Source organism: Artemia franciscana, chromosome 4 (assembly GCF_032884065.1).
Source record: "Artemia franciscana chromosome 4, ASM3288406v1, whole genome shotgun sequence".
In the NCBI taxonomy this organism is placed as follows: domain Eukaryota; kingdom Metazoa; phylum Arthropoda; class Branchiopoda; order Anostraca; family Artemiidae; genus Artemia; species Artemia franciscana.
In genome coordinates this window covers 57,795,362-57,804,553 of record NC_088866.1, presented here as the reverse complement: position 1 = coordinate 57,804,553, position 9,192 = coordinate 57,795,362, and the positions used below count along the sequence as shown (strand labels likewise).

Genomic DNA, 9,192 nt, shown 5'->3' with positions numbered 1-9,192 from the left:
AGGGCAATCTCTGGACTCAGTAGGGGGTGGGGGAGGTGACTGCAAATATAACAGAAGTGATTGTTGTATTTATAAAAATTACTTAGATTGACCTTTTCATTTTTGTTCGTGGCTTCCAAAACTGATTGAACTGGGGCTGTTCCCAAGTTTGGATTGGGTAGACGTTTCTTCAGGAGGTGGTAGAGGTTTGAAATTTAAAAAATTAAAATCCTTCGGTAATCTGATTGGTATATGGAGAATTCAGCTCTACATTTAGATCATTCAGTTGGCAAAGAAAACGGAACTTTATTTTCGGCTTCCCAAGAAGTATCTGTAACTGAAGAAGTGGGATCCCAGACAGGAGAGAAGGGCTCTAAACTGGATAAAGTTGGTTCCATCGGATTTGACGTCCTAGCACTCATTGTACTCTCAGTTTGATTAATTCCAGTGACAAGTGCTAGTGACAAGCAGGGCTCATTTTTTGGCACATTAAAAGACCAAATAATGCCTGAAGCTTCAGTAACCCAGTCATGATCAGTTCTTTGACCGTCTTCAATAATCGTATTTGGATCTATCTAGGAGCAATATTTTTGTATCAGTTCAAAATTATTCCTTGCAAGCTGGAAATCTTCTCGTGTATAGGAAGTCCTTAAACTGCTCCAAATATTTTGACAGTGTTTATAGCCCTTACTATACAAGTCATGGTCGACAAGAGCCAATGCGTATTTGAACTTGTATGCACAGAGAAATCTAATCGAGTAATTGGGAAAAGCAAGGGACATGGCGTATTCATAGGTTTCCATTGCTTGAATAAATTCTAGCAACTTAGATGGGTTGTACATCTCCTCCCTTGTGGGTATTATAACCCTTACTATACAAGCCATGGTCGACAAGAGCCAATGCATATTTGAACTTGTATGCAAAGAGATATCTAATCGAGTAATTGGGAAAAGCAAGAGACATGGCGTATTCATAGGTTTCCATTGTTTGAATAAATTCTAGCAACTTAGATGGGTTGAACATCTCCTCCCTTGTGGCCCCAATGAGCATCATCCACAGGGTTCCAAATTCCACTCCCGCAACTAGGTATCAAAAATATACGGCAAAGCTGTCTCCTTGTTGCTCCAAGGAATCAACCATAGCAATGATCGAAGTATTATCTAATTATGGGTTTTTGGACGAGTTAGATAATACCACAGCCAGGTGTTTTCGCCAGTCAATCATTTGGCTACTAGTTGAAATAGAGCATGCGACCGGTAGTAGTCCAGAATGCAGCTGGTAAAATGTCTGAAAAGAAGATGGTGACAATGACAATGCATACGCCTCCCTTACTTTTTTCACTGTTTGTTCGTCCATTGAGAAAGCGACCTTATAAGCTTCACCCCAGGAACTACATTCAATAGCGTAGTCTAGAGCTTCTTTTCTCTTCCCTGCTGCGATCAACTATTTAAACCAGTTGAAATCCAGAGATTTCCTATTATCAATCTTTGTAGGATAGATAAATTTTGGAAACATACCCCTAGCTTTTTCAGTCTGTTCATCTGGGTCACTGTTTGCACTGGACGTGGCTTCCAAAACTGGTTGAACTGGAGCTGCTCCCAAGTCTGGATTGGGGGTAGACGTTTCTTGAGGAGGTGGTAGAGGCTTGAAAATTAAAAAATGAAAATGCTTCGGTAATCTGATTGGTATATGGAAAATTCAGCTCTATGTTCTGATAATTCAGTCGGCAAAGAAAACAGAACTTTATTTTGGCTTCCCAAGAAGTATCTGTAACCAGAGAAGCGGGATCCCAGACAGGAGAGAAGGGCTCTAAACTGAATAAAGTTGGTTCCATCGGATATGACGTCCTAGCACTCATTGCACTCATAGTTTGATTAAATCCTGCTTGTGACAAGCAGGGCTCATTTTATGGCACATTAAAAGACCAAATAATGCCCGAAGCTTCAGTAACCCAGTCATGATCAGTTCTTTGACCGTCTTCATTAATCGTATTTGGATTTAGAAGAATTATTTTTATTATTAATATAGAATTATTATTTACAAGCCATGGTCGACAAGAGCCAATGCAGGGTTCCAAATTCCACTCCTGCAACTAGGTATCAAAAATAAGCCACATAACTGTCTCCTTGTTGCCCCAACGAATAACCATTAGCAATGATCGAAGTTTTATCTAATTTTTGGGTTTTTGTACGGGCTAGATAATGTCACAGCCAGGTGTTTTCGTCAGTCAATCATTTGGCTACTGGTTGAAATAGAGCATGCAATCGGTAGTAGTCCAGAATGCAGCTGGTAAAATGTCTGAAAGTAATATGGTGACAATGACCATAAATACACCTCCCTCAGTTTTTTCAACGTTTGTTCGTCCATTGAGAAAGCGACCTCATAAGCATCACCCCAGGAGCTACATTCAATAGCGTAGTCTAGACCTTCTTTTCTCTTCCCTGGTTCGATCAATCATTTAAACCAGTTGAAATACAGAGATTTCCTATTATCAATCTTTGTAGGGTAGATAAATTTCGGTTTGTCACCAATCAACAGTTTGCTTATTTTCCAATTTTCTGGGTATTCTCGCTCATTTGATTTTAACAACAGGTGTAAGAATTCCACCTTTTCAGGCATATTCATGTCATATATCACCATTTCAATGGCAAATTCAGAATCCAGCTTACCAGGAAATGGCTGCCCTTCAGACCATAAAGCCGAAATCGGCTGTCTCCTCATCCCCTGCTCCTAAAGAGACATACAAGTTTGAGAACTTCAGCTGAAGATGTTATTAGCCATGAAACTATGCCCCCTCTGGCCAACTTGACTCAAGATATTAGTGGGACAAATGTTTCTGAAGACCGACGCATGACGACGCATTTTGACACCCTAAATTGTTTTCCAGGGACTCGGATGGGACAATGACAATTAGGCTATAAAGTTTTTGTAAGGATCTTCTCTCAGCGGAATTAGAGGAGGTGCTATAATGAGGAAGTCAACGATTCTTATGTGGGAATTCTTACACCTGTTGTTACAACCATATGAGCAAGAATACCCAGAAAATTGGAAAATAAGAAAACTGTTGATTGGTGACAAAGGGGTAGGTATCTATCCTACAAAAATTTATAATAGGACATCTCTGGATTTCAACTGGTTTAAATGGTTGACCGAAGCGGGGAACAGAAAAGGACCACAGACAGTTCTTTTTGAAATTTTTGACTGAACTCTTTTATTTTTCAAGTTTTATGTTTCAATTACAGCTCCAGTTGTAATTGGATTCCTACTTACAGACTGAGCAGTCTTGGGTTGCCCTGCAAAAGTTGAGCGAGGTGAAAGAGCTGGGGTTTCCGTCTCCTCATCTGGGTTTTCAACGTCTAACCAACTCTTCTTGGCTTGATCAAATACATACTTCGGCTTCTCATCGTCAGGTAGAATAGCTTGTGCGACCCTTTTCTATCCAAATATAGACGTTAATTATGAAAACAGACCAGCTGCTTTTTCCGTCTGTTCTTCTGGGCCACTCTTTGCACTGGATGTGGCTTCCAAAACTGGTTGAACTGGGGCTGCTCTCAAGTCTGGATTGGGGGTAGACGTTTCTTGAGGGGGTGGTTGCGACTTGAAAATTAAAAACTGAAAATTCTTTGGTAATCTGATTGGTATATGGAGAATTCAGCTCTATGTTTAGATAATTCAGTCGGTAAAGAAAACGGAACTTTATTTTGGGCTTCCCAAGAAGTAACTGTTACCGGTGAAGCGGGATCCTAGACAAGAGAGAAGGCCTCTAAACTGGAAAAAGTTAGTTCTATCGGATTTGACGTCCTAGCACTCTTTGTATTCTTAGTTTGATTAGTTCCAGCTTTTGACAAGTCGGGCTCATTATTTGGCACATTAAAAGACAAAATAATGCCTGAAGCCTCAGTAACCCAGTCATGATCAGTTCTTTGACCGTCTTCATTAATCGTATTTTGATCTAAGAGCATTATTTTTGTCCTAGTTCCAAATCATTCTTTGCAAGGTGGAAATTATCTCGTGCATAGGAAGTCCTTAAACAGCTCCAAATACTTTGACAGTATTATAACCGTTACTATACAAGCCATGGTCGACAAGAGCCAATGCGTGTTTGAACTTGTATGCAAAGAGAAATCTAATCGATTAATTGGGAAAAGCAACAGACATGGCGTATTCATAGGTTTCCACTGTTTGAATAAATCCAAGCAACTTAGATGGGTTGAACATCTCCTCCCTTGTGGCCCCAATGAGCATCATCCACAGGGTTCCAAATTCCACTCCCGCAACTAGGTATCAAAAATATACGGCAAAGCTGTCTCCTTGTTGCTCCAAGGAATCAACCATAGCAATGATCGAAGTATTATCTAATTATGGGTTTTTGGACGAGTTAGATAATACCACAGCCAGGTGTTTTCGCCAGTCAATCATTTGGCTACTAGTTGAAATAGAGCATGCGAACGGTAGTAGTCCAGAATGCAGCTGGTAAAATGTCTGAAAAGAAGATGGTGACAATGACAATGCATACGCCTCCCTTACTTTTTTCACTGTTTGTTCGTCCATTGAGAAAGCGACCTCATAAGCATCACCCCAGGAACTACATTCAATAGCGTAGTCTAGAGCTTCTTTTCTCTTCCCTGCTGCGATCAACTATTTAAACCAGTTGAAATCCAGAGATTTCCTATTATCAATCTTTGTAGGATAGATACAATCCGGTTTGTCATCAATCAAAAGTTTGCTTATTTTCCAATTTTCTGGGTATTCTTGCTCATTTGATTTTAACAACAGGTGTAAGAATTCCACCTTTTCAGGCATATCCATATCATATATCACCATTTCATTGGCACATTCAGAATCTAGCTTACCAGGAAATGGCTGCCCTTCAGACCATGAGGCCCCAATCTCCTGTCTCCTCATCCCCTGCTCTTAAAGAGGCTGAATCAAGTTGTAGAACTTCAGCTGGAGATGTTTCTAGCGATGAAACTATGCCCCTCTGGCCAACTCGACTCAAGACATTAATGGGACAAATGTTTGGGAAGACAGACGCATGACGACGCATTATGACACCCTACATTGTTTTCCAGGGCCTCGGATGGGACAATGACAATTAGGCTACAAAGTTTTTGTAAGGCTCTTCTCTCAGCAGAATTAGAGGAGGTACTATAATGAGGAAGTCAAAGATAATTATGTGGGAATTCTTACACCTGTTGTTAAAATGAAATGAGCAAGAATACCCAGAAAATTGGAAAATAAGCAAACTGTTGATCAAAGCGGAAGGTAACTATCCTACAAAAATTGATAATAGGAAATCTCTCGATTTCAACTGGTTTAAATGGTTGATCGAAGCGGGGAAGAGAAAAGGACCACAGAGAGTTCTTTTTGAAGTTTTTGCCTGAACTCTTATTTTTCATAGAATCTCCAGTTGCAATTGGATTCTTAATTATAGACTGAGCAGCCTCGGGTTGACCTGCAAAAGTTGAACGAGGTGGGAGAGCTGGGGTTTCTTTCTCCTCATCTGGGTTTTCAATGTCTATCCACATCTTCTTGGCTTCATTAAACACATACTTTGGCTTCTCATCGTCAGGTAGAATGCTTGTGGAACCCTTTTCCATCCAAATATAGGCGTAAATTTTGAAAACAGACCACATGGTTTTTCCGTCTGTTCTTTTGGGCCACTCTTTGCACTGGACGTGGCTTCCAAAACTGGTTGAACTGGGGCTGCTCCCAAGTCTGGATTTGGGGTAGACGTTTCTTAAGGATGTGGTAGAGGCTTTAAAATCAAAAAATGAAAATCTTTCGGTAATCCGATTGGTATATGGAGAATTCAGTTCTACGTTTGGATAATTCAGTCCGCAAAGAAAACGAAACTTTATTTTGGGCTTCCCAATAAGTATCTGTAACTGGAGAAGCGGGATCCCAGGCAGGAGAGAAGGGCTCTGAACTGGATAAAGTTGGTTCCATCGGATTTGACGTCCTAGCACACATTGTACTCTCAGTTTGGTTAATTCCAGCTAGTGACAAGCAGGGCTCATTTTTTGGCACATTAAAAGACCAAATAATGCCAGAAGCTTCAGTAACCCAGTCATGATCAGCTCTTTGACTGTCTTCATTAATCGTATTTGGATCTAGGAGCAATATTTTTTGTCCCAGTTAAAAATTATTCCTTGCAAGCTGGAAATCATCTCGTGTATAGGAAGTCCTTAAACAGCTCCAAATACTTTGACAGTATTATAACCCTTACTATACAAGCCATGGTCGACAAGAACCAATGCATATTTGAACTTTTCCAATTTTCTGGGTACAGACAACCAACTGGTTCTATGGGGTTTTGCGATATTCAATAATGCCTGTTGCGGGATCGCAAAACACGCCTTTTTTGCTTTCCAAAAATTTTTTATTGTCTAAATTATCCTTCTAATTATCATTCTGGCTTCGGATCTATTTGGCTTAAAGTCAGGCACGCCAATTGGGGAAGGGGCCAATTGCTCCCCCCCCCCCTAGTCTTTAAAAAATAAATTGTTATTTCTATTTTCATTACTTTTTTCTATTTTAGATATGTGCAACAATAAAACAGCAAGATTGATTAACAGGTCGTGCCAAACTAAGAAAAGGGTTTGGGAATGTTCTGTTTTTGATGAAGACAAACAATGTTTTTTTTTTTGTCATGAACCCTGGAGTGAAAACTCATAGTCAAAATTGGTATTTTACCAACACATCCCTAATATTTCTTGGCTGTTTCAAGGTGCCTATACTATATATGCTGTGTAACAATATTTGCTCATTTACTAATTGGACAGCTATTTGACAGCAGTAGTTAGCAGGAAAATCTTCAGTCTTAGGAAACATCTTCAGCTGAAGTTTTCAAACTTGATTCAGCCTCTTTAGGAGCAGGGGATGAGGAGACAGCAGATTGAGGCCTCATGGTCTGAAGGGCAGCCATTTCCCGGTAAGCTAGATTCTGAATATGCCAATGAAATGATGATATATGATATGAATATGCCTGAAAAGGTGAAATTCTCACACGTGTTGTTAAAATCAAATGAGCAAGAATACCCAGAAAATAGGAAAATAAGAAAACTGTTGATTGGTGACGAACCGTCCTACAAGAAGGTATCTGTCCTACAAAGATTGATAATAGGAAATCTCTGGATTTCAACTGGTTTAAATGGTTGATCGAAGGAGGGAAGAGAAAAGAAGCTCTAGACAACACTATTGAATACAGCTCCTGGGGTGATGCTTATGAGGTCGTTTTCTCAATGGACGAACAAACGGTGAAAAAAGTGAGGGGGGCGTATGCATTGTCATTGTCACCATCTTCCTTTCAGACATTTTACCAGTTGCATTCTGGACTACTACCGGTCGCATGCTCTATTTCAACTAGTAGCCAAATGATTGACTGGCGAAAATACCTGGCTGTAATATTATCTAACCCGTCCAAAAACCCATAATTAGATAAAACTTCGATCATTGCTATGGGTGATTCCTTGGAGCAACAAGGAGACAACTATGGGGCACATTTTTGATACCTAGTTGCCAAACTGAGAGTACAATGTGTGCTAGGACGTCAAATTCGATGGAACCAACTTTATCCAGTTCAGAGCCCTTCTCTCCTGCCTGGGATCCCGCTTCTCCAGTTACAGATACTTATTGGGAAGCCCAAAATAAAGTTTCGTTTTCTTTGCGGACTGAATTATCCAAACGTAGAACTGAATTCTCCATATACCAATCAGATTACCGAAAGATTTTCATTTTTTGATTTTAAAGCCTCTACCACATCCTCAAGAAACGTCTACCCCAAATCCAGACTTGGGAGCAGCCCCAGTTCAACCAGTTTTGGAAGCCACGTCCAGTGCAAAGAGTGGCCCAGAAGAACAGACGGGAAAAGCATGTGGTCTGTTTTCAAAATTTACGTCTATATTTGGATGGAAAAGGGTTCCACAAGCATTCTACCTGACGATGAGAAGCCAAAGTATGTGTTTAATGAAGCCAAGAAGATGTGGATAGACGTTGAAAACCCACATGAGGAGACAGAAACCCCAGCTCTCCCACTTCGTTCAACTTTTGCAGGTCAACCCGAGGCTGCTCAGTCTATAATTAAGAATCCAATTGCAACTGGAGATTCTTTGAAAAATAAAAGAGTTCAGGCAAAAACTTCAAAAAGAACTGTCTGTGGTCCTTTTCTCTTCCCCGCTTCGGTCAACCATTTAAACCAGTTGAAATCCAGAGATGTCCTATTATAAATTTTTGTAGGATAGATACCTACCCCTTTGTCACCAATCAACAGTTTGCTTATTTTCCAATTTTCTGGGTATTCTTGCTCATATGGTTGTAACAACAGGTGTAAGAATTCCCACATAAGAATCGTTGACTTCCTCATTATAGCACCTCCTCTAATTCCGCTGAGAGAAGATCCTTACAAAAACTTTATAGCCTAATTGTCATTGTCCCATCCGAGTCCCTGGAAAACAATTTAGGGTGTCAAAATGCGTCGTCATGCGTCGGTCTTCAGAAACATTTGTCCCACTAATATCTTGAGTCGAGTTGGCCAGAGGGGGCATAGTTTCATGGCTAATAACAACTTCAGCTGAAGTTTTCAAACTTGTATGCCTCTTTAGGAGCAGGGGATGAGGAGACAGCAGATTGCGGCTTTATGGTCTGAAGGGCAGCCATTTCCTGGTAAGCTAGATTCTGAATGTGCCATTGAAATGGTGATATATGACATGGATATGCCTGAAAAGGTGGAATTCTTACACCTGTTGTTAAAATCAAATGAGCGAGAATACCCAGAAAATTGGAAAATAAGCAAACTGTTGATTGGTGACAAACAGAAATTTATCTATCCTACAAAGATTGATAATAGGAAATCTCTGTATTTCAACTGGTTTAAATGATTGATCGAACCAGGGAAGAGAAAAGAAGGTCTAGACTACGCTATTGAATGTAGCTCCTGGGGTGATGCTTATGAGGTCGCTTTCTCAATGGACGAACAAACGTTGAAAAAAGTGATGGAGGTTTATTTATTGTCATTGTCACCATATTAGTTTCAGACATTTTACTAGCTGCATTCTGGAGTACTACCGATTGCATGCTCTATTGCAACCAGTAGCCAAATGAGTGACTGACGAAAACACCTGGCTGTGACATTATCTAGCCCGTACAAAAACCCAAAAATTAAATAAAACTTCGATCATTGCTAATGGTTATTCGTTGGGGCAACAAGGAGAC

General features: G+C 40.2%; 1 protein-coding gene across 2 annotated transcripts in view; it reads left to right on the top strand.

Annotated features, from left to right (window-relative positions):
• The window catches only part of LOC136026655 (small ribosomal subunit protein uS9m-like), a 507,124-nt gene that overhangs the window by 110,414 nt on the left and 387,518 nt on the right, over positions 1-9,192 (top strand). The window contains exon 6 of one of the 2 annotated variants that reach the window (XM_065703393.1): positions 3,453-3,566. The exons of the other annotated variant lie outside the window; for it this stretch is intronic. Coding sequence (XP_065559465.1) covers positions 3,453-3,551 — 99 coding nt within the window. The 3' untranslated portion in view covers positions 3,552-3,566. Of the gene's footprint in view, positions 1-3,452; positions 3,567-9,192 lie in introns of those variants that run through there. 2 annotated transcript variants of the gene reach the window in all.